Raw genomic sequence first — 27,359 nt, forward strand, 5'->3', positions numbered from 1 at the left:
AAGTCGGAGGAATTCCTTAAGAACGTGACCTTAATAAGTGGTGTAGATCTATTTCTATACGACGTCTTCTCAAGCAGTTCCGATGATGAAGGCCCTTTCGAGATAAGACCTTCCCTATGGCCCCGTCTTATTTCGTCCTATTATTTTCTCACGATTCTCGGCAGGGCTTCGACGCTGAAGGGCCACTTATGGAATAAGACTTAAGGTATTATTATTCGCAGCTTAAGGAAATGGGTTATTTTTTGACAAATCAGCGAAGTTTAGACACGTTTTGAGGACCGTTTTGGAGGATTTAGTCCCCTATATGCCCTAATTACGGGATTTGCGGAAATTATGACTGCCATATTGAGAACGGTATATTCACATTAATATAGGATTGAGGAAGACATAGATAGAGTACTGAGATAGATATAGAGAGAAGATAAGTAACTGTAATTTTTTCTATAAGAAACTTTGCTCAAAAGTGGGAGGCAACACAAATAAGAAGTTGAAGGGAGCTAAAACCGCTTTCTTACTAATACCCACACATTCACATGTCCTCCCGAATATTTTTATTCCTAAGCCAGACCTCGTAGCTCTATTTGCAGCCTTAAAACCGACCATTTTCTTTAAGGTTCACATACCGTTCCTTTAAAATTCCTGCTTCTCCTTATCCTAATCGCTCTCGATTTAAAAGTTGCTACAGGCGAATTCATGTACCGCTTTCAGGGATTTTAGCACTTTATGTAAACCGTATTAAATGCTGATTCGACGGGAAAAGGTAGTTCGGAATAAAACCGGTGAATTTTAAGATATATGTAATATACAGTGTGTTCACCGAGAGAGAGAGTTCGGAAGAGAAGTGTATATATTATATAAGACGATTGTGAAGCACATTAGTATGACTAGAACGTCAAGATTAAATTCCGAAACGCGCAGCGCTGAGGGATTTAAGACGTGAGGATCATAAGTAATTCATAACCGTTGTGCCAATACCAATAGGTGCTACTGATTCAGTGCCAAGAATATTATCAATGTTATGGTTTTCATGAAATTTGCCATCAGACTCTCGCTCAAAGAGTGAAACGTTTCGAAAACGGGCGACGAGGGAAAACCACGTGAAACGCTCTTTAAATGAAAGTTTCATGACAAATTTCAAGAAAATAATAGCGTTGGGAATTCAATTTTTCTGTCAACCTTGATGTTTCAACAATGCAATACCAGTATCTCATTGTTACGCTGACCCAATCATTGGTGAATTACACCGGTAAATTGCACTAGTGCAATTACCGCGATAGTTTCCCCGCTCGCCTTAGCAAGGTCGCACCAATTGAAGTATTTCAATCTTGTTACCGTGTTGATCCATGTGATTCATGAAATTTTCTTTTAACATACGTGCGACATAAATATTGCACAACATTTACACTCATATTTAAATTTACACATATATTACCTCCGATAATATTCTTGATAGTGACTGAAAGCACCTTATAGGAGATTGTAGGTGTATTGAAGTTTTATACATGTTATACATAACAAAGAGTTTTTGCCAATAGCAGGCGTCTCGAATTAATAACTATGTAACGCAGATTTCGTGCCGGACCTGCATTTGCTGTAGCAAAAACAAGCTGGAAAAAATTGTTTGCTTTTTTTTAAACAGTTTGGCCGCGTAACATATACAGCTGTCATCACAATGTAATTTGGCTTTTAAATCCAGATAGAAAATAATTCGAACTGGGGCTGAAATAACCAATTTATTATCGAGAATATTGAAAGCTTCCAAGTATTGCCAAATCCGAAAGATGTGCTTTTCTTTAATGAGCCCTGCAAGGGCTTTCCTAATATAGCTGCCATAAAGTGGTGGTTCAAAAAACTGCTGAATTTTTTGGGTGCCTGTTAAACAGGGCATTCTGTTAGGACACGTATTTTCAAGGGATCTGGCTATCCGCCATCGCAATTTATGATATATGGCAGATAAAGGATCTCTGACTGAAGGGACTAGCATTTATCCATTTTCAGTTCGAGCAAATTCCGAGTAAGAAGTGCAACTATCTCAGAAAAGATTAGTGGGTGACATCCAATATCCATCATTGCTATTAATATATTAGTTAAACTAACGAGTATTTTGTTTGTTTTGACCATGACACAAAATTATGTTATAAGTAAGTGGTCTCGTAGAAAATATTATTTTACACATTCAGGAAGGAAAGACCGATGAAAATTTATTTCATCTTTGTAGTATCGTTTGACCTCCACTCAAGTAAACTAACCTGAAGTGACCTAAAGAGAGTAACCAGACATATAAGCATGGCACTATGATGAACTTGTTTGCCTATATAATATCTGGTTGATATTTCAAGGGATAGCCACTCACTAAACTCCTCTCTCTTCATCCTAGGTCTCTCCTGGAACCGCCCCAGAGTATTACTTCAGAAGGGGAATGGAGCAAAAATCTCTTTGTCCCTTGTCCATCCACAAAGCGCTTTTCCGAAATTCCCTGAATTCTTCCAATATACGCATTTATCAAACTCCCAGACTTTATCCACCTAAAATTTGTATTTTAAAACTTCCAGTCTTTATCGGTCTATTTTCGTTCAAAACGCCCAACCATCGCCTGTCTAAATTTTTTGTTTTAAAATTCCCAGCCGTCATCGATCCGAACAATCTGTTATATATGCGGCCTTTATCCGTCTACTAAATTTTTTGTTTTTTGAAGTCCTTTAAAGTTTTTTGTTTTTGCTAGTCTTCAGCGGTATGAAATATTTTTGCAGGACTCTCAGTCTTCATCCGAATATTTTTATTTATTAGGTGTACAACTTTGCTTCCGCCGTTTTTGAATAGATGTATGTAGCGGTAAGTAATGATCGAAATAAATAACCCCATGTGGGCATGCAGGAGCCTTGGGCACCTGTTAACATAACCTCATAAAAATATTAGTCTATTTGTGTCTTCATCATAAAGTTATTCGCAATTGAAAATGTCAGTGTACGAGCCAAATTCTCGTCATTTGCGGGAGGTTTTACTTTTCTGCTTCAATATGAAGAAATCTGCTGCTGAGGCTCATCGAATGCTCTCAGATACTTATGGGGAAGCCACTATTAGTGAAAGGACATGTCGTGAGTGGTTTCAGCGCTTCAAGAACGGTGATTTTCACGTCGAAGACCAACATAGCGGTGGAAGAAAGAAGGTTTTCCAAGATGCGAACTTGGAAGCATTACTTGACGAAGACTCGTGTCAAAGTCAACAAGAATTGGCACAATCATTGGGAGTGACTCAACAAACAATCTCAAAACGCCTCAAAGACATGGGAATGATTCAGAAGCAAGGATATTGGGTGCCGTACGAGTTGAAACCAAGAGATATTGACAGGCGTCTGTTCGCTTGTGAACAGTTGCTTGCAAGGCAAAGACGGAAGGGATTTCTGCATCGTATTGTGACTGGGGACGAGAAATGGGTTCATTACAATAATCCCAAACGCAAAAAGACTTGGGGATATCCCGGCCATGCTTCCACGTCGACGGCCAAACCGTCTATTCATGGTTCCAAAATCATGCTCTGTATTTGGTGGGATCAACTCGGCGTAATATATTATGAGCTGTTACAACCAACTGAAACAATCACAGGTGCTCTTTATCGAACCCAATTAATGCGTTTGAGCCGAGCATTGAAAAAGAAACGGCTGCAATACAACGAGAGACATGATAAAGTGATTTTGCAGCACGATAATGCTCGACCCCATGTTGCGCAAGTGGTCAAGAAATACTTGGAAACATTGAAATGGGAAGTCCTACCCCACCCGCCATATTCTCCTGACCTAGCTCCTTCTGATTATCACTTGTTTCGATCCATGGCACATGGGCTAGCTGACCAACACTTCCGGTCTTATGAAGAAGTAAGAAATTGGATAGAATCGTGGATCGCTTCAAAAGATGTCCAATTTTTTCAACACGGGATTCGTATGCTGCCCGAAAGATGGGAGAAAGTAGTGGCCAGCGATGGACAATACTTTGGATCCTAAAGGTATAATTAGTTTTTTACAATAAAATCGCGAAATTCGGAAAAAAAACGGCGGAAGCAAAGTTGTACACCTAATAAAACTTTCAGCCTTCGTCCGTCTTATATTTTAGTTGTAAGACTCCTAGCCTTCATCCATCAACAGTTTCAGACCTCATCGATCCATGACCCAGCTCCCGTATTTCATCCACTCTCCTCCATTTTTAGTTTCCTCGTCCTTTCGAAGATTACATTCCTACGAAGTATATCTTCTATCACCTTACTAACCGTGTTCTATCTCTCTTCTGATGCCATCATAATCTGTGACCCACTCTATTGTAGGATCTCGATACCACCATTCTCTTAGATTGAAATTCCTCACAATAGAAGATTGTGTGGGCAGCGTCATACTCCTCCCAACAGTACCAATAGCTACGGTCCTCTTTTTTTTCTATTCTGTGGAGATAAGACTTAAACACCCCGTGGCCTGTCATAGCCTATGTCACAAAGTAATTCACCTCTCCCCACTCTCTATCTGTCTATATTCCCAGGTCTTTTATGAATGTTTTCGTCTATCCCTGGTACCGCTCCCATCTCTGCTGCCATTCTTCCATTATGCTCATTTTGACCACGAACTTTTTCGCTGACGTTTTCTTGAAGGATTCACTTTTCTCCCTGATCTGCAGGTAGATGGGCGAGAGTCAAGAGATGGCTTCCATCGTCACTGTTGATGCCGTACCATATCCGGAAGAAAGTACAAAAGCTATTTTTCGGTTTATGCTTTCTAATCGATGTAGGTACGATTTATGTTTAATTGCCTTTTGCCATGTTGGTGCAGCGTACAGCAACGTGGACAGCGCGACACTCGCTCATCTTGCTTTGTGTGGGGCCCCGTATGTTTTAGATTATGCGTGCCATTGCATTCATGTTTGTATGAGGTTTCCTACATATTTGCATAACATGTTCTTTCATACGTATGACCTAATCTATAGGTACTCCTAGATATGTGACGCTCTGCTGACTATGAGCATTCTCGTTGTCCACTCGGATTGTGAATTCATTAATTGTTTTTCTGTCCGCTAGCACAACCACTTACGTCTTTTCTGTCGCTACGATCAATTTAATTTCCTCCATTTTTTTTGTAATGCTCATAATTATATGCTGAGTTTTTTTGACTAGGTGCTCCTTGGTGTCCCCCACTATTACGACAACAACGTCGTTAGCGTATGTCTCAAGTCTTACCCAGCTTTTCATCTCCATCCTGTGCTTCTTATCATAGAAGACATTTCACCAGATTGGTTTCAGTATAGGATCTTGTAGTACTCCGCAGGTTATCCTTTGTATCCTTCTCTTTAACGCAACAATTTCTCGATCTTCGAAGTAGGACTGTATAATTTTTACTATGTAATTTTGGACTTTATTTTGTTTTAGGCTATTGATGATCTTCATGACATCGAATTAAATGCATTCTCAATGTCTATTAATATTGCAACACCAAACTTCCGATGAATGTATAAATAATGTAATCTGAACTAATCTAAACTAACCTGAAGTAACATGAGAAAAATATAAGAAAAGATGTGATATGTTTACATACATAATAGTAAATGAATTTGTTATAATAATGTAATGTTAGCGTTAACATCAAGCCAGTTTCAACCAAGAATCTCAAAGATACCTAAGCTCTACTTCCTTGTTTGTATAGTAATGGCGGTGCAGGTGAAACTAACAGCAAATTAATGATTTGTTCCTAAGTTTCGTTGTAAAAAAGACACTTCGTGATAAAAATAAGGAAATGTTCTGTTAGTGCTAAAAATACTCGATATAGAAACACTCTGATTTTCACAAAAAGTACTTTGAATTTCAGGGCTGAAAGTGAAAAATAGTGAAGTTATGCAAATAATTATTAATCAAATTTTTTGGGTGAAATTTCACAATTTTTCCGCATTAAACCCAAATTACATACTTTATAGTCATTCTTGATTAATTACATCGCAGATGCCAAAAAGCCAACAAACATGAGGCCGTTTGTCGGTTGCAGTTGCACAATATGCTCATAATCATGGGATGTTGCGAAATTCCCTTATCAGCATGTACTTAGTGCTATTACCTCTAATAAATAATAGTAGCAGTGATGCTGTTTAGTTAGCTATCTGCACCCACGTATGACGCAGTGCAGCAGGAATTCTTTTGAGTAAGTCCTGTAAGGGCAGGAATGTATCATATCAAAGGACAACAACATAAAGGTTTAGTTTTACGGTTGGTTATCTAGTTACGTGAAGAAGAAGCTTCTGTTTCGTGTTTTAAGTAACAGATGCATGTAGGCGCCAACACGCATATTACTTTAGTAAATTGAACTTTGACTATAATCTGCGGTGTTCAATGTAGCAAGGCCCGGGCTTAACGATCTAAAATCTTTGTTTTCCAGTTAGAATTATACTAAAAACTTCGACAGTTTTACGAGAAATAGATTCGATAAAGGATCCCATAAGCAGCTCCATTGAACAAGTATAGTCCATTTATTGGAATTGGATTATGGGTATCGTTTTCACCGTTCCTGAGATAAGGCACCCGAACAGGAATAACATAAATTGAGTGTCCGTAACAATATAACGTTACCTCTCCACATTCGAATTCTGATCTGATGTTGCCTGTGCCGCTTTTATTTCTCCAGAGAGTCTGATGATGAAATTTAATTTCAGGAGAAGTTCCGAAGTGATACATGTTCTTTCATATTACCACGTTACGAGTATTGCAAACGTGCGCCATTATGGATGGAAGGTGAAAGTTGATCGAAAGAGACAGTTTAAAAAAATGTTTGCTGATGCAGGAATTATGTAAATGCCATCCATAGTGCCTTCCGAACAATCCAAAGAGTTCAATAAGTGAAGTTTTAGTCAAAATTCTCAGCTCAAGATAAAAAAAAATCTATAAACTTCAACAATATTAATACAATTCGCATAAGCAGACTATAATGAAGAGAACTTAAGATAATGAATATACAAATTTAGTTCGCTTTGAACGAATTTCTGATTACTCAATTCGCTTCTGCGAGAAATGTCTAACGTCGTTAGGCAGAACATTTATATTCAGGGCAATATTAAACTTTACCCTTCAGAATTAATTTTATTAAGTAAGGGTCGTGGAGGATTTATTGCTAAAAATGCATTGTCATACACAGGGTGATTTTTAAAAAGTGAAATAAGGCAATTTTTGGAAATCAGTTATAGTGGGTGGATTTTTTAAATTTGGAAAGTTAGAAAATACCGATCGGCAAAACATAAATAATCAAAAAGTGTAGTATTTAAGTGTAAGTATACAGAGTGGGCAGAAAAGGCGCGAAAATATTTTTTGTGAGGGAATTCCGTAGGTTACAATAAAATAATTCGTCATTTAAATACAAAGTCGAAAACACTTAATTTCTGAGGTAGAGACCAAAATTTTCAATTTTTGTTAGTTGTCTTTTTGCTTCATGTCATAGTTTTGTGAAAATTAGATTTTCTTTAAAAACCATCAGCAATCTCTGAAGGTCGTGGAAAACGACTCGTGTATTAATGGGCGATTAATAATCCCAACTTTATTAACGCGATAGCTTCGTTTACGCGTTAAACTGTTTCGCTTATTGGTTAAATGACTAACTGCTCATAATTACTAAAATTGCAAAAGATTGCTATGAAACTTAAAAGTCTCTTTATATACGCGTGCTTTCATTTTTCATTTATTGTAAAGAATAAGAATGGCTTGTTTTGTTTCTCTTTCAAATGACTACGTCTACTGGGTAAAAATGTATGGAAATAATTTTACGGTTCAGTAAAGAATAAACTTTTGGTTTAGTGCCAAATAAGTTTACACTGAATTTAGGAGTAATGACGGGGTAAATAGGATTTTTCAATGGAGAAAACTAAGTTCGGTTTGTCGCTTACGTTGTAGGTGTAATGTAAATGTGTTTTCAGGGAAGAAGTTTATGATCATTGATTTCGTAGTAAATTTTGCCAGCAACAAAAGGAAATAAAAAATAACAATATCAAGAGGGCCTCATTTTCTTAATATTTTGAGGTTATAACAATCCGGTAAAGCTGTCATTTTGACTATCAAATTCAACGAACAGGAAAATAAATTAAAAAACTCTCAGCCTTCATCGGCTTGAATTTCTGCCTGCAGACCGTATAATGGTTTTCAAATTATGATGATTTATTACCTTCATAAATTAGTTTTCTTAGATGTTCTCAAATGCTGTTAAGTGCTACTGTAATAGACCTAGATGTCGCTATTTTTGGAAAAATAATTGTAGCTTCTTTTGTAGGTTAAAATAAAAAATCCCAGAATCGCGTCAAATTATGTTATGAAGAAAATTGCTTTTCATTTATACAGTTGGGCTCAAAGATTCACAATTTTACATGGCATTTTGCTTCACCTTGTATGGTGTTGCAAAAATCTTCTTTCTCAATATGCGTACGTCACTTATTTTAGAGGAATCGGACTTTTAGAATTTATTTTTTTTTAAATTGGCTAAAAAAAATCTTAAATTCTTGCTCTCCAACATAGTGGAGAAATATGCCGTTTCATGTAAATATTTTCAGTGTTCTCTAAGTCATAATTTTAATCAACTTCAATTCGCAATATAAGTAATGCTAGGTTTATACAGCGCATAACGCATAACATAATGAATAGCATAAAATTACCATTTATACAGCGTATATCCTATACATAACAAATGACATAGAACGTTTATAGTTTTTTAACTTTCTATGCAATTCCTGTCCATTATATTATGCGTTATGCGTTGTACAGGGCCAGTCACTTAAAAGCGGGGCACCCCCGTAAAATTTTTATTTATCGCCCATTGTTAAGCGAGAAAAACTTTACTTTAGGACAAAGTGTCACATTTTTGTTTCAAAAGCTGAGGTCTTCTGCGTACTTTCATAGGGACAAGAATTAAGGAAACTTTTTTAGAAAAAAATATCAGTACACCACTGGATTAAGCGCCTTCTGAAATGAATATGCACCAAATTTCATTAAAAAATAATGCACAGTAATAATTTTCTGGCGCAATTGACTATCAAATTCCTGTTATGAATTTATTTTGTTATGAAGCAGGTCATCGAATAATACATCAATAACTTATTTTTATTGGTGGCAATAGTGAACAAAATTATTATTGGAGTTAAGAGGAGAAAAGTTACTCAAATTCTCGTTATTTCCTCAGTTTTTTTGGGTAACATATGCTCGCGTTTCAATTATTTTAGTTCGTAGCTCTTTCCTGGCAAGACCATTCTTAAAATCTCTATAAATTGTTTGCTTAAAGATACCCCAAAAGAAAATCTTTCAAGGGAGCACTGACTGAGTTACTAACTTGAAGCTCTCAGTCAGTGTGCTAGAGAAGGTATAGTCTAACATTTAGCGGATGAATGTCTTGTTTTTGTTTCAGTCTGTGAACTTTTCGCTAGTGCGTGATATCCCTTACTTGTTCTAGAATATACTATTGAAATTGAAATTCAAAGGAGTACGTACTTAATAATAATGTGGTCAAAACCGTGTCTCCATAACAAAAATATTTTTCAGTTCCTGGAACTTAACCAGCACACAATAGGAGCCCGTGATTTACGAGTCGTAAATTTAGTAACACAAGAGATTGTTTTGGTAAACCTTAGAACAAAAAGGCCAATATTTATCCTTTTGTTTTCCAGCTTTTAATGAAGTAAGCACATTGTTCCACGTGTGATTTATGTTATGAGGTTCACTTAAACACACAGAAAATAAATTTAGAAAATAGTCAGTTTTCCTTACTGGTATGTGGTGTGTTCATGTCGAGTACTTTTTTGGACCAACACCGATCAGGTACATTTCCATGTCCCATATTTTACTTTTATGAAAACCTTGGCTAAATTCCAATATTCCACACCCCATCGGCTGCAAATAAACGATGGAGTCACATTCGATTATGCCATTAAGGGTTGTGCCCTCTATAACATTAGCCCTGGTATAAAACGTTGTTAGTAATTGATTCGTCTCGTAAATTACCTTGTCCTGGCGCTAATCCGAATATTCTTGTCGGGTCTGTTTTTCTTCTCATTATGAATGCGTCCATTTTAACAAAGTATTTATTTACTTCTTGTTCGCTTTTTCAGCTTGGGCCCTCTTTAGCTTGAGCTCGACCGAAAATGTTTTTTAGATTCACTTCGGAGTGGAGTAAATTATTCCGTTGTTAATTTGCTGATATTTATTTAATTTTTAATAGTGAATGTGATGACTTGAGACTAGAGCTAGCCCTTTAGCCTGCTATATATATAAAGGCACTCAACTATAATAGGTATTAAAGTCCATATTTCAAATTAATGACAGTACTTAAGGGAAAATATATATGGACGTCGGAGACGAAGTGGTGGAAGTAGGAAAACCAGTTAATTGCGGGGGTAATGTTGTTATGTGTAGATGTTCGATATATCAACGTCGTGACCAAGTTTGGCAACAGTTTGATGATAAACATTGAACTCCCAACACAATAAATTGCCCAATAAAGTTCAAGTTACGTGTCATAAACTAAACGAAAGATCATCTCTTTCATGCAGTATCTGGGTATCAGGCCACAAGAAGTAAGTGGTCAAAAAGAATAAAAACTTCGCAATTGGCGTGCAAAATTCATCAAATAAAATTTTTACAGTTCCACAAAGAAGGGACACATGCAATAGGGAATGATAAATTATTCAAAATTGACCAAGGCAGGAATATAAAATTCTATATCATCAATCTACTTTGTTTTAAATTAGGTGCGTTCCTTTGCTAACTTCTTTATTAGTTTTTTACGGACCATTTAAATGCATATTAATTTTATTTTCAAATATATACTTTGAAAACAAATTAACATAAAAATGCTTAAAAACATGGAATGAAAAGTATTATAAGTTCCCTGAACTACTCAAATCCTGTTCAAAGCATTTTAAACGGTCTTAGATTAAATAGAATACAAACCTAAAATTCAGGAATTATTTGGAAATGGAACATACATTAAATTCGAGATTGGGTATAGCGCAAACAGATTGTTGGGTACATTTCGCATTCCAAGCACTAAACCGAATAAAAATTTCAACTTATTGTAAATATTTGTTATGTTACACAACATTTTTTTTTTAGTTTTTTAAAACAAAATTTTCTACTTCCATGCCTCATTTGTTTGCTCATGACAAAACTGAGATCGATAACAGACTTTTCAATTATTCCAAAATCTGAATGAGATTATTGTCGTTCTCTTTCAACGCTATAAATAAACTATACATATGTATGTATTACTTTCATTTCGATTTAAAATAAATGTTAAATTATTAAAGGAACGATTCTAGATAAAGCATGTTGATATGAATGGCCTGTGAGTCATTGAATAAGCTTTTCCACTGGGAGTTATTTATGCTCTAGGAGTTATTCATGTTGTAAGTAAACATAGTTTTACCGCACTCGTGTCAATGTCAAATACCAATGAAATTGTTTGATACTGATAAATGACACTGACAAATCTGTGTGGTAAAGCCACTTTATCCCACGCAGGCAGGAAGAATTTTTTTCGCTTTACCTCTTCAAATAATGTCTGAAAACTAAAAAAAGGAAATTGTGAAAATTCGATATTTCCCAACCAACTTAACCTATCATCTCATAGAGGAGGAAAAATGGCAATGAAAATGTAATAGTATATCACACAACGAGGTGGAAAGTGTTTCATTACTCTCAAGGGATTTGATAGTATACGACGTTAGCTATTATTTTGAGAAAGTAAGGAAATTTTCTACCATGGTTTGTCTATTGTTTTGTTTCCAACCATAATATATATTTAATATTTTAATTAATTCTTTAATATGTTGTTTGATTTTATCTTCGTCATGTACAATTGCCAACTGACATGGACAAATAAACTTCATGAATCTAAGCGAATGTTAGATTCATGTTAAAAAAGTAAATAATTTAAGCTCTAAAAATGCTTTAATGACGTGTTTTGGAGAACAAAGTAAATGAATGAACCCATAATGCTGTGAGCAATGTGCGTACAGTCTACTTGGATGAATGGTAAAAATTAATTTAAATAACTCTAGAAACGTGGGCAGGTAATTAGGGTGCAGAAATTAAGGCGGTAAATGAGTGGGTAATTTCACATTTCGCCACTTATTAAGAGGTTAGTAATGTTAATATTACATATATAGTTATAAATAAGATTACTTTAATTTTGCCTCTTCAAGAAAAGTAAGGAAAACTAAAAAAGGCTTAGTGAAAATTCGGGTTGTCCGAAATAACTTCATAAATAATGTGATTTTTTAAATTTCAAAAGGTGATGTTTGTAAGACGTACTTTTTCTCTAATGTAGTCATTTCTCTTTCTCTTATGGTTTACTAGGTCCCCGGAAAGTGCATTCTTATACGAAATACCTCGTATGGTCTGTTAGGTCCAAATTTGGCGCGTGTACGTGGTTGGGTCGACTCACCCCTTTCGATACGATAACCGTGAACTACGTAGATCGTGGACTGGATTGATCGATTATGAAGGACCACCCTGAGTTCGCAGTCTCAGAGACATTGTTTTCGCGTATAAAAGAAACTAAACCTTAACTTAACAAAGGTTTATTGGTAACATTAACAACTATACAATATCGAGAAATGCGTTATTTAAAGAATGTTGACGAGAGTTTAACGCGTACGAGTCCGTGATGAAGTAGCGAGAAAAGAGAGCATCTTCAGTTTCGCACTCTCCTTAAGTATTGATACGGAGGTGTAACGCCCATAGACGTACCCCCGATAGGGCCCCACTAGCGGCTTCTAGGCTACCTTGTTACGTTAAAGCGTAGCACTTAGAGGCACGATCGCTGGGCTTTTATTGGAGCCCAGCCATTGTATTCGTTTGGCGGTACCTTTAATTTAAATTCGCAATGTTAGTCCGACAAAGAATAGTGCTGGAAATCCCAATCATAAAATAACTTCCCTCAGCCGAAGATAGGTGTTAAGCGCTGGGAATTCCAATAGTATTACCCAATGGCTGGGGTTGTCCATGGGCGTAACATCAGTTTCTTAAACTAACTTTGAACATTTAAACTAATAAATAACCCAACCATAATCCGTGATAAAACAATACGTCGCAAGTCCTAACATGGTCAACACATCGACACCACCAATGAGAGAAATGATGTTTTTTAAACTCTATTTTTTATACATCTGTTGATATTTTCGGTACGTGTAACAGATCGTTGACCTCAGGTGACCGAGCATGCACCAAAATTAATAAAACATATACTTTAGTATTAAAAAAATGAAGCTAAAGAAAGGTGTTGAAATGTCGCCTACCGCATCTAATTAGGTCCGTTAATTTTTTAAAACTGAAACTACCGGTGAAAACATCTTTTAGTTTTTTCAATGTATTTGCTGGAATAAGGCGGGAATACCGAGTGGTTAGAGGAATAATGACTTAAATTTCTGGGTATAATTCCTTAATTAAGAAAGAATTACTATGGACATGTATTGAACAGCAATATGCTGACAAATCCCATAAGCTTATCAACAGTAGTCTTATTTTTCTGTTGCAAGAATGTATAAGAATTGAAGGTTTTAAAAAAACGCAATCACAAACAGCAATGATAAGGAACCGGTAATAAATTATTAATGCATTTAATGCGGAGAACAAACAAGTCGTAAATATGTTTACCAACATCCGAATCAAATGTTACGAAGAATCTTAAACTAAATAGAAAAAATAAATCAATTCCCCCAAAAGTCGCTGTAGACTCGCCCTTAAGAAGAGATCAATATGGCGTCGGTTCGCGAAATGGCCACGAGGGGGACTAGTGGCGTGACACATCGGACCATCCTTCCCGACATTGAGTCCAACATCTGCGAGAGATTCGCTTAACAACATTGCGAAACGATGTTAAAAATCGGACTTTCGAAGTGTTATGTCAAAATGAGAACAGTAAAAAACAAGTAACTACCGCCGATCCGAACAAAAAATCGCCGATAATCGCACGATGTAACCGAGTATTTTTATAATGACGTTGTTGAAACATATCAACCCAGCTATCACACAGTAATAACAAGGAGAGTATAATAGAGTTATTTTTGATACTAGTTTTTGGGGCCATATGTTTAGCTGTATAGATTTGTTAGCTATTGTTGTATAAGTGTTAGATCATTGATGTCGAGACCGTTTAGAGCTTAAATACCTGTATGCTCAATTAGACCTAACAATAAAACATGTTTATATTTTGGTGTTTTACTAAGAAGTAACAATATTGTTAAAGAATAAATAATTGTGTATCTGTCTATCTGTGGGGCCATGTAATCCGAATAAACAAAAGAGATTTGATAATATTTTGTTAATGAATATCATAAACTTTTCTAACGGCAAAGAGGAACTTGTGGACCCAAATGAGAAAAGACTTTTTTGCGATAACAGTGGCTTAGGAAAATAATGGCAAATGCGGTTCCTCAAATAAAACCTGTGATTCCAACTGTGAGCACAATAAACGCGTTACCTGAAGGAGAAATGGACGCTCTTCTTTTAGGCCGAACGAGGGTAAGTGACCATTTGGTGTTGTGATTAGATATGCTGATATAGATGAAGCTGATATTAATTTTAAGTCAATAAATCTACTGAGATTTTCACGTTTTCCAACTTTCAATTTGAGTTTTTCCCACAAAGGAATCTTAATGATCTGACCCAGTAATGGTGCATTTTAAAGCAACTAGTGGGAAAAATAGTACAGATACCACGGTGCAAAGTGTTTCTCGCGTGTCTCGAGTAATAGTTAACTCCGGTTTGCTATCATTGGCTTTTGCCGGAAAAAAAACACTTTCCTCCTGGATGTGTAATCTGCTGTTATTCGTATTCATGTCGTGTGGAAAAGTGTAAATGTAAAGTAGAAATGATCATCATTACACAATGCGATTATCTCGACAACACAGTGGAATAGGGTCTAAGATGCATACAGGATGGCTCAATGAAAACTTTGACCTCAATTTTCAGTATTTAAAATAAAAACAATTTTTGATTATATTTTTAACCCTTCAACTTCAACCCCTGAACAGAGATTACAGTTACTCCCAAAATTTTTAATGGAAAAGAAGCTCGAGTGATATCTCATTTTAAAGGTAATTATACCTTGATTATAACCTCCAAGTTTGAAGTCTATGCCATTATTCCCGTTGATATGTCAGTTTGTCGAAGTCCGTGGGAAAAAAGCTTTTAATTAATAATTACTTTATCACAATGAGAGATGCACACTTTAAAATGAGGGTAGGACGTCCTTTAAAAGTGATATATCATTGAATCGTTTTGATGGAGGTGAATTTTACCTCTAATCTTATAATTCATGAATACCATCAAATTACATCCAAAGTGTTACGTAACGAAAGATAACGCTTTGAACAAAATTAATTTTATTGTATGGAGGTAAATGACGGTAATTTTCAAGAATTTAACAAATTGGTCAGAAAGGTAAGTGAACACTTTATTTTTCATTTACCCACCTTTAAAAAAATATATAAATAAAGAAAGATGCCTTTTTAAATTTGAGTGTTAAACTTACCTCCGTCAAAACGATTCAGTAATATCTCCAGTTTGAGAGTCTTCTTAGCCTCATTTTGAAGTCTGCAGTTCTTATTGTGAAAAATTAATTATTAGCTAAAAGTTTTTTCCCCACAGACTTTGACAAGCTATCATATCAACGGGGATAATGGTAGTGACTTCAAACTTGGAAGTTTTAATCAGAATATAAGTACTTTTAAAATGAGGTATAACTCGACTCCTCTTCTTATTAAAAATTTTGTAGGTAACTGCCACTCCTGTTCAGGGGTTGAAGTTGAAGAGTTGAAAATATAATAAAAAATTGTCCCCTCAAATAAAAAATTGATGGGTCTGAGCGTTTTAACACATTTTTATTTCAAATACTGAAAATCGAGATGCAAAGTTTTCGTCGAGTTTTTGTTCGAAAAATGGAAACCGTGAATAGGTTTTCTGGAATTTTAATTTTCAATAGATATTTAATACTCTTTTCTGGTTTTTCGCCTCTAGCGTTTTAATTTTTAATTAATACCTAAGAAAACAGTAAATTTCCATTCCAATTTTCTAGTAGTCGAAAAGTTAAGTAAAAAGATGAACCAAAACGGAAAAAGGCTTGTATTAACTAATTGAAAAAAATCTATATAGAAGGAATAAAAGTTTATAAACTAGAAAATTCGATTTTGAATGGTCATTGTCGCACGACCCTGCCCAATCAAGTTTGAGATTGTGAGGTGGGATGGTAAAGACAACGAGACTTAGGATGGTAAAAGCGGGTTCGTCATATAAAAAGGTATACCTCTATTGAATTTCATAAAACTTTTTAAGTTCATCAGATAATCATGCAGATTCTAGAGAGTAAGGTGTTTATAGGATGACTTAAATTTGATGGTTTTACAGGATTTCTCATTACAGGGTGAATTTTTTTTTGATGATTAGTAAAGTGATCTCGGAAATTAGCAGAGCTACGAAATCGGTTAAATGGGAAAAGAATTGCAGCTTTAGGGGATCGATTTAAAGCCACTTTTGGTTTCTTGAAAACGTCCATGGCTTACGTGATATTTAGCAAAAACCAAATTTTGTCGATTTCTTTTAATTGATCTAGTCGTGTAATTATTGGTTCTAGAGAAATTATGTAAATACGAATATTGTAAATAATTTTGCTATGAAAAAGATAGGCTAACCAGATTTTTTCAGAGAGCTGACATTTCTGAGATATGGCATAGACTTGTCCAAAATGGTTTGGACAAGTCTATGCCATATCTCTCTGGTATTTGTTTTTAAGAATATAATGAATTTCAATAATTTAATTTCCAGTAAAAAAAATGAATTTTTATTTTTTATCAATATTGAAAAACGGATTATTGATAAAATACCACTAGTCTAAGAAAATAATGTGAATGAACACGAATAGTGATTTGTTCCACTGTGGTGATAATACCCTGGGTTGCATTATACATAGAAACAAACTACCCATCGACAGTTCAAACAAAAAGACAAGTAACTTGTACTGAAATACAACATGATGAGTACAACATCTGATCTACACTAAACGCACCACAGACTTACTGTTTCTTAAATGGAAAGCATAGTAAATGATTACTTTTTTAAAAAGGTATTTCTTCAAGCTTTAAAAAGGTATTAAAGTAGACAGTTGTTTTTTAAAATGGCGGACTTACAACCTTTTTTAATCCGATATTGTAATTTTAAGGTAGTTGGTTATGAAATCGTTCATATTGATCTATTAGTTGTTTGACACTGACAGCTCGCATCATTTAAGTCAGATATAAATTAAAGTTTTTGAAATGGATTTTTCAAACCTGGAAAAACGGAATATTGTTGAGTGTTGTTTTTTCTATGGGAAATAATAAAAAATGAAATTTGCAAAAAAATTATGAATTAGTAGAAGCTCTTAGAGAAGCAGTTGAAGAAGCTTTAAATATTATCGATGGGCGTTGAATTAAATAGAAAAGCTACAATTTTAGTTTTGAAGGGATCCGATATGTGTGTAAATAACAATGGAGAACCTGTTGAATATCTTTATTATTAGTAATTAATTAGGTAATTAATAAATAATTGTTCATAAATGGGTATTTGATTTTTCAGAATTAAAAAAATTCTTATCAAAGCAATTCAAAAACTTAAATTTATATCTATCAGTGTCAAACAAATAATAAATCAGTATGAATAATTTCATAACCAACTATCTTAAAATTACAATATGGGATTTAAAAGAGACCGCCATTTTGAGAAACAACTGTTTACTTATTGATATCTTTTTAAAGCTTGATAAGTAGCTTTTTAAATAAGCCATAACCTACTTTTCTTTGTATAAAAAAAGTAAATTCATGTCACATGTCAAAAATGACAGTTGTCAAAAAAGTTTGGTTAGCCTGTTTTTTTAAAGGCAAAATTATCTGCAATACTCACATTTAGATAATTTCTTTAGAACCAATAATTACACGGCTAGACCAATTAAAAGAAATCGACTAAATTGGTTTTTACTAAACATTTAGTGAGCTGTAGACTTTTTCAAGAAAGCAAAAGTGGCTTTAAATTGGTCTCCTAAACCTGTAATTTTGTCTCCATTTAACCTACTGCGTAACTCTGCTAGTTTTCGAGATTCCTTCACTCACTAATCATCGAAATCACCCTGTAATATCCCTATAAATGATTTCTATATAAACACAAAAAAAAATACTATGAAAATCCTGATTTACTTAGACCGTTCAAAATCTGTTGGTACAATAAAAATAAAAATAACTGCCCTTTAAATTTTAAATAATCCTTCAGTTAAGTGGCGCTTGGATCAGGTCCGCGGTAACGGCGATAAACTGCATTGAAGGAATTATGGACCAATTTTGTAATACTACCGGTTAACTCATTTGTAAGATAGTTAAGTTAACTATCCATTTCCTAACTGGTTACATAAATAACTAGACGTCGAATAAAACTTCTTCCATAATTCAATTATTTACGTAAGGTGTTCTTTAGAAAGGCGCAGTTTCTTAAATAAGTATTTTTTGCTATGATTTAAAACGGTCGCTTGAATTGTGATAAATTGCTGCATTAATTTACAAACTAAAATAGTAATTTAAAACAGCTCCAAGTCATGGACGTAATATAGAGCATGTAATTATTCGAAGCTAGTAGCAGCTTTTCCAGCATTTCAAACTATAAATTTAGACGTTATCGTTTCTGCAATGCATTATGAGCGATTATTTTCCTGTTTTGTAAGTCCCTCTTTAATGGCAAAGAGTAAGTAAATAATACAAAATGTGTTTCTTTAAGAAAAATACGGTTCGAATATGCTATACGTAAGTATTCGTATGTAAGAATCTTCATTTTATCTCTGCAAAGCCCCCTTTTGCGGATGTTGGAAAGTTTCCATGGCACTCTACTTTGGAAAAAGTAGAACGAATACATTTCACCCCCCTATAATTATTTTCCTAATTAGCGGTAAAATTTCGCAGGAGCTGTTAAGGAACTAATAAAGAAAATTGAAAATTTTATTAATTTATACTGAATTCTTGTTATTTTGAAACTTCTTCAACATAGTTGTAGCAATTGCCTTCCGAAATTTGGATCCACGTTTTGTTTCAAATTGAAAAAGTGACTATAAAATTTACAGGATATTTCAAATTCGACTCTTACCAATGGGATCTCGGAAACTACAGGGGATACGAAGAAGTTTAAATGGGGGCAAAATTGCGTAATTTAGCGCTTAACTGAATGCCGTTTTCAAAATTTTTATTTTTTGAGCACTTCCGAAGCTCTCGAAAAAAAACTAAAAGCTGGAGATTTCGTTTTTATTTTATTTTTACTGTTATTTGGCAAGGAAGCCGAAAACTACAAGTATATTTTCGTTGTCACTTTTTTTTAGCTACACGATGATGTTTTCCGATATACCATCCGACGTTTCATCTTTGGGCTACCATCATTAATTTTATTTTTTCTTAGGGGCGTCACATTGGATTTTTATTAAATTATTATTAAATGTTACAATAAGACTCAAATTGATGACCTTCTTGTTGAACACATAGACGAGTACGTCTAGTTAAATTAATGATAGCTCTAATAATGTCTCATCTTCTAATTGATTTGAACTGTGTAATGTTTTCTTTAAGTTCTTCTATTGTATTATACTCTCGTTTCCTATATACTATATTTTTCAAAGGGCCCCACAAAAAAGCAGCTAAAACTGTAAGCTCGGGGAACCTTGCCGGCCACCTTACCAGCCCCAAATTTCCTATTCATCTATGAAGAAATCTTTGACTCAGTCACAAACGGCTCTAGTATTATGTAGAGGGATCTCGCCAAGCTGAAACTAGTATCTATTATAAATGTAAGGCGAGGGACATATTTTTCAAATTTTTCAAAAGCATAGACACATTCTTCAAATTGGATTATCATGAACTGAAGACATGTTCCACTGTTTAAAGACCCGTTGAAAAAATAAGGTCTGAGTATTTGATCGTTACAAATTCCAGTTCATATATTTCAACAAAAGCGAACTTATGGCTTAACTTTCCGAAAGTGTCTATAGTTATTTTCACTTCAGATATGTTTATTATTTCTATTGAACACACCATAGTTTGAAAAAGTACTTTCGTCGATCCAAATAATGGTTTTGAAAAAATCTGGAGAATCATCCCTATGTGAGAACCAATTGCAAAACTTCATTCTTCTCTGGGGATTACTTGGATATAGTTTATGGGAAATGTGAATTTTATAACATTTTAAGCCATTTTCTTTAAATGCCCCCCAGACGCTACTATGTGGCACATCTACATACATATATCTGACGAAACTTGCTAAGTTGATTATGAAGGCTTCGTATTTATCGAAAAAAAGTAAGAAAATATTACATTTTTTTAAAATATGAAATTTAGTTTTATCTTTGCCAATGAGTTATTTTTAATTTCTGGTTTCATACTTTATCCTAGGTTTTTGAAAAATACCAAACTCAGCTAAATGTTAATTTCAAATTTTAAATAATTTTCTATGCGGCTGTTGTCTTTCCGGAGATAACTCAAAATACATTTGAGCTGTTTTCGTATTGTTTCTATAAAATTTGTAATAAAGTTTTCACATATCTCGCCTTTCTTCATTTGTTATACTTATTTTTATTGGCGCTTTGAGCTAGTTCAACAAGTCCTGTCATGTAATGCGTATAAAAGAAAATTCTTCGATGGAGTCGAAACCAACTAAGGTAAACTTTCTTTTTATTCAAATCTTTGGGCATTTAAGAAAGAAAATTATAAAATGTTGCATATCAATGAAATCAGAATGAAACGCACTATTTTTCTGTTGAAAAATCCAATGTGGTGTTTTTAAGAAAAAATAAAGTTGATGATGGTAGCCGAAAGACAAAACATTGGATGGCAAATCTGAAAATGTCATCGTGTAGCTGACAAAAAGTGGCAACAAAAATCTGCTTACGGATTTAACCCTCCTTGTCAAATAACGCTAAAAAAATAAACACGGAATCTCTAATTTTTAGTTTCTTTTCCGGATATTTTCGTAAACATTCGGAAAATTTAAATTTTGAAAACGACATTTGGTCAAGTGCTATATTACACAATTTTTCCTCCATTTAAATTTTTGCATCTCCTCTAGTTTTCGACCTCCCAATAGAGAGGATCGAATTTGAAACGCCTTGTATAGACATTTCAATTTAAAAAAATTGAAGTTCTATTTTATTTTTGGGTTATCCTGTATAAGTGGAATTTTGCATATAAAATGCGAATCCCAGGATTTTTCCATTAAAAAAATGCATGGTATAGTAATCATTTTTAGCTCGCTGTGTAACACCTACGCGTAATTATAAGTTTTGATTTGCGATAGTAAAATCAGCATAAAGTTATGTAAAATTATTGAGCATTTCAATGGAGCGAAAAGATCTAAGGTAACATCTAACATGGTAAGTGGTAGCATCTGTGAAGAGAACGCTAGGGCTTGCTTCGTACTTATATGTACGTACCTGAAACGTCCAATCTGAAACCGGAAAATTAAAATTTCGTTACATTTTGCATGAAAATGCATTAAAATATAAATTTTCGTTAAATGCAAATCTGGGTTTCGATTAGTTTAATATTTACCTTACTTGAAATGGAATAGTTATCAAACTTATAGTTCATCTGAATATTGATGAAATAGTCATGACGGTAGGTCACACAAAAAGTGGGTCAGAGATAAACATGCATTGCAATTATAGTGGTTCAACATTGTTGCTGAATGATCAAAATCAAAATCATATACAATTAAGGACAAAAATATTCATACAGTAATCTAAAAACTATAAATCTGTTTGATATGAGTAAGAAAAAACCTTAAGTCTAATTTCGAATATACATGTTCATCAAGATTTTAACCAGGTTGCTCATTAAAAGAATTGGAATGCTCAAATGTAAATAAAAACAATTTTGTTTAAAGCACAAAAATATTCATTCAATAAATAAATAGTTTTTTTTGTAGTTTCAAAGCATATTTGGATGTATTTGCGAATCGAAATATTAACAACAACATTCTTTGATTTTAATCTTACTCAAACTACAGCGCTAAAAGTTTTAGAATACCAGTTCGTTAAAAAAATGGGCCGGAAAGGTAGTGAGGTAGTTTACGCAGAAAAAAAAAAGACTATTTTAAATACGTTTAATGAAGGCAAAACATACGCACAAATCGCAAATGTGATTAAAAGAACACAGTCGACTCAAAGTATTATTGGAAAATTTAAGAAGACCGGAATGTGCAAAATAAACCTCGAAACGGTAGACCAAGATAATTAACACCAAAGGAAGAAAGAAAAATGATAAACATTATTAAAAAGCAGCCAACTACAAGCGCTTCAAGCATTGCTTCAGACCTAAGGAGAACTGAGAATAAACTTGTCCATCCGAAAACCATAAGAAGATGCATTAGAAGAACTTGTTTCAGTTGTAGAGTGGCTAGGGAAAAACCACACATCAGCAAAATAAATCAAAAGAAAAGATTGCGGTTTGCTAAGGAATATGTGAATCGGGATTTAGATTTCTGGAACAAAGTTATTTTCTCAAATAAATCCAAATTCACAGTATTTTCTTCGGGAAGTCAAATAAAAGTGGAGAAAATAGAATACTGCACTTGATCTAAAGAATATACAACCCACTGTTAAACGCGGAGGACTGGGTGTGATAGTATGAGCTGTATAGCTGCATCAGTCGTTGGGAAGTTAGTATTTAGTGACTTAATCATAAACAAACATTTATATTTACAAATCTTACAAGAAAATTTGCAAAGTAGTTCCAGAAATTTGGGTCTCGAAGGGTCATATTATTTTCAACAGGATAATGACCCGAAACATAAAGACTATATTGTTTTTCAGTGAATTGCGTTCGACGTTCCGTATATTTTAGAGACACCTCCCCAGTCGCCTGATATGAACCCAATTGAAAATATTTGGCACGAGCGGGAATTAAGGGCGCGAAAACATCATATCACGTTGAAGGAAAATCTGAAACAGGTGCTAATGGAAGAATGGGATTAAATACTCCCTGATTTAACGAGCAAATTAATCCATTCTATGCCAAGGAGGTTTCAAGAAATTATACGGCACAAAGGACTGCATGCAGAATATTAACGTAAGGGGTTTAAGGTTTTTTCATTTGTTGTTATCTTAAATTTTCCACTGTACGACTACTTTTGTCTGCTATAAAATGTGTTAGGGTACACCTTTAATTTTTTTTACACTTTTTGTACAGGGTGTCCCAATGAAAAGGAGCCACCTCGAATATTTCTTATACTGTGGTGATTGGAAAAATTTCCCGAAACATGTGGATTAATTTTGTTTGGGGGACATGTTTTGACGTACATTTGAGGCTTGAACGAACAACCTTCAAGAAGGGGTGCTTCAACCCCTCACAATTGAATAGGGATAAGGGGTCGAGCGATACCTAATTTGAAAGGTCTTGGAAGTCTCTTTACAACGGTGTATGAGAAAAGTAATTTTGACGAATCGTTTTCGAAAAAAATCAAATTTTATTTGTCATCGTTAAATTCACCTGAAAACACCCGATTCGAACTGTTATTTAAATTAAGTGCTCGTAATGAGCTCCATTTGCTCCCATACAAAAGTATAAACGTGATTCAAATATTTCACGTACATTTTGTAAAATTTCTGGAGATAATTGGCAACACTCCTAAACTATTTGCTGGCGAAAGTCATCTAAAGAACTTGGTTTTGCTTGGTAGACTTTAGATTTAAAATGTCCCCATAAAAAAAATGTAAAGGGGTCAAATCGGATGACCTGGGAGGTCATTCGAGAGGCGCTCTACGTCTGACTCAATGCTTGTGAAAATGTTTGTCTAAAAAATTTCCAAAAAGTGCTGCATAATGAGGCGGTGCTCCATCCTGTTGAAACAAGTAATTTTCAAATAAATTACCATTCTCTTCCATTATTTCTATAATTGGCGGATAGATTCCAGCATATTGAAATAATTTACGCCATTCAATCAAATTTTCTTCAAGGAAGAATGGACCAACGATATAATTCCCTAAAATCCCAGCCCAAACGTTCAGTTACTCAGGATGTTGTATATGTTCTTCTCGAATTAAATGGGAATAAATATTGTTCCAATAGCGATAGTTATGCCGATTTACGTGACCATTAAAAAAAAATGAAGATTCATTCGAAAAACAAATGTTGTAGAGTAAATGTGGATTATTGTTTAGGCGCTCTGACATAATTTGACAAAATTCTAATCGTTTGTCAAAATAATCTTCATTTAGCTCATGAACAAGTTTTATTTTGTAAGGATGAAATTTGTACTTGTGAAGATTTCTAGCGATAGATGATTTGCTAACTCTAGAAGCTTGTGATAATCCTCGAAGAGATTACATATTGAGCATTAAAGCAACATGGCTCAAAACAGCAACGGCAGTAGCTTCGTTATTTTGCAACTCTTACTGGGTGGTGCTCTCAGTTGCGAATAGATCCAGTTTCCTCAAATGTTTGAAGCAGCGTCAATACGTATTTGTGACGAGCAGGATTATTAGGATGGTGTTGAGTAAATATCCTGGAAGCAGCCCTTGCACAGTTGCCATTTTTGTGATACAAACTTACTAATTCCACACGTTTTTGAATTGAAAATACCGTTTTACTTTTAGAATCAATACTCATAATGATTTAAAGTAAAGGCTACCTGGTTAAAAACAACAAGTCATAACAAACCTTTTTTATTGAAATTGATAAAAACAAGAAGTGATAAGGTTGGAAATTAAATAATAGTTTGAATCGGGTGTTTTCGGGTGAACTTAACGATGACAAATAAAATTTGATTTTTTTCGAAAACGATTCGTCAAAATTACTTTTCTCATACACCGTTGTAAAGAGACTTCCAAGACCCTTCAAATTAGGTATCGCTCGACCCCTTATCCCTATTCAATTGTGAGGGGTTGAAGCACCCCTTCTTAGAAGGTTGTTCGTTTAAGCCTCAAATGTATGTCAAAACATGGCCCCCAAACAAAATTAATCCACGTGTTTCGGGAAATTTTTCCAATCACCACAGTATGGAGGGTGGCTCCTTTTCATTGGGACATTCTGTATTAACATTAGAGAATAAACTTATTTACGTTTAATACAACGAAATACAGACGTTCAAACGTATTAGCAAAAATCGTAACATACATGGTTAGAGCATATATGGTTTTTCTAACCGGCATTGATTTTTTTAAAAATTTTTGTAAGAGATGTATGAATACTTTTATCTCTGACTGTACAGTTGAACTCGCTTATAATGGACACTCGGATATAATGGACAACTTTTGAATTCCCGTTTCTAAGTATATTTTAATCAATGTAGTTTAGTTCGGATATAATGGACTCGGTTATAATGGACCTAAAATACAATAAAGTCCATTATACAGGGTGTCCCACAAGTGTTTCATTATATTTCAGTGGGTAATAGTACATTGAAAAATAATATGACTCCCTATATAAACCATATTCCAATAATGCTTCATTAAGAAGATACAGGGTGTTAAACTTTACTTAAAAAATCCAACTTTTATTGATATATTCAAAACCGTTTGAGATATGTAAGTGAAATTTGGCATGTTTTGAGAGTTATTGTAGACGCATTTATTTATGCAAAAGGGCTGTTTTTCATTTCACCAGTGGCGTGCGTAGGGACACCTCTCAGCACATTTTTAAAGAAAAAAATGGTGCGCCACTGCTTTTTATCAAAATAAAAATTATTTTTAGAAGTTTAATTTCATTTAGAAGAGAAATGCTCACTTGATTCTTTTTCGTCCGACGTATCGTTCGCCAGTAAAAAATTGAATACCGTCTATATGCACGATATTCTCTAAATGGTTTTAATAATATTAAGTTTGTTTTAAATATTATTTATTTGTTATAACATTACAGAAATTGTTCAAATTGGTGGCCATTTTGTTCAATACATAATTGAGCTCGCTTGTTCATTGATACTCTGATACATTGAAATATTCCAGGTGTGTTTTGAATTTGTGTGCAGGCGGCCAACACTCTTGCTAGCAACTCCTCTTCACTGTCAATAGGTCTTTCATACACTAAACTTTTTACATGACCCCAAAAAAAGAAATCCAGAGGGTTTAGATCAGGGGATCGCGCCGGCCAATTTACTGGTCCGCCTCGGCCAATCCAGTGATTAGAAAAAACCTGATCAAGATGTTGCCGAGCAAGCAGGGAAAAATGCGCAGGTGCTCCATCGTGTTGAAACCACATTCTTTGTCTAACATTCAGTGACACATCCTCCAAAAGCACTGGTAAAATATTTCTTAAAAATTGTTTGTAAATATGGCTAGTTAGACGAGGTGGGAGCAGATAAGGACCAATTATGTTATCACCTAAAATTCCGGCCCAAATGTTTATGGAAAATTGCCATTGATTATTGCGAAAAGCAATAGCACGAGGGTTGTCCATTTTCCATATATGACTATTATGGCTATTAAAAAGGCCTTCTCGCGTAAAGCATGCCTCGTCTGAAAAGAGAACTTGTTCACCAAAATTCTGTTGCCATAAATGCTTCTGTAACCACCATCGGCAAAAACGTCGTCGATATGGGTAGTCCTCTGGGCTTAAAGTTTGTACTTTTTGAAGATGGTATGGAAAAAGTTGTTCTTTGCGTAGAATACGCCAAATTGTGGATCGTGCAGTATTCGTATTATGTGCAATAGCCCGGATACTGGTGGAAGGATTTACCTCCACTTGTAGAAGAGCAGCTTCTTCAAGCTCAACAGTCCTCGCTGAAAATGGGTGGCCTGAACGTCTGCGATGTTGTAGCTTGCCTGTTTCTCTAAGACGACTATGAATCCTAGCAAAGATACTTTCATGCGGAATGACTCGTCTTGGAAATTTTTCTCCATACAAACGCGAAGCTCTTCTTCCATTGCAACCTGCCATTCCGTAAATAAGATGCATATCCGCAAGTTCAGCTGTTGTAAATTGAGCCATTATAATTAATTTATTAAGTTAAACAAATTAACACAATTGAAAAAAAATGATACATTCAATAAAATATTTATAAAAAGTTGTTACTTAATGCCAATACATTAATTTGTAGGGTAGTCATAACAACGCATATCATAATACGTCAAATACTTGACAACAGCTATCTGGATTTAAGTCAATCGTTATTATTAGTTAAACTTGCGGATATACATAGTATTTGTGCATGTAGACGGTATTCAATTTTTTACTGGCAAACGATGCGTCGGACGAAAAAGAATCAAGTGAGCATTTCTCTTCTAAATGAAATTAAACTTCTAAAAATAATTTTTATTTTGATAAAAAGCAGTGGCGCACCATTTTTTTCTTTAAAAATGTGCTGAGAGGTGTCCC

General features: G+C 34.5%; 1 protein-coding gene across 2 annotated transcripts in view; it reads left to right on the forward strand.

Annotated features, from left to right (window-relative positions):
- The window catches only part of LOC136416998 (inactive dipeptidyl peptidase 10), a 101,300-nt gene that overhangs the window by 13,496 nt on the left and 60,445 nt on the right, over positions 1–27,359 (forward strand). The window contains exon 1 of one of the 2 annotated variants that reach the window (XM_066402470.1): positions 13,827–14,514. The exons of the other annotated variant lie outside the window; for it this stretch is intronic. Within the exon in view, the coding sequence (XP_066258567.1) occupies positions 14,410–14,514 (105 nt within the window). The 5' untranslated portion in view covers positions 13,827–14,409. Of the gene's footprint in view, positions 1–13,826; positions 14,515–27,359 lie in introns of those variants that run through there. 2 annotated transcript variants of the gene reach the window in all.

Source organism: Euwallacea similis, chromosome 26, assembly GCF_039881205.1.
Source record: "Euwallacea similis isolate ESF13 chromosome 26, ESF131.1, whole genome shotgun sequence".
Taxonomy (NCBI): Eukaryota; Metazoa; Arthropoda; class Insecta; order Coleoptera; family Curculionidae; genus Euwallacea; species Euwallacea similis.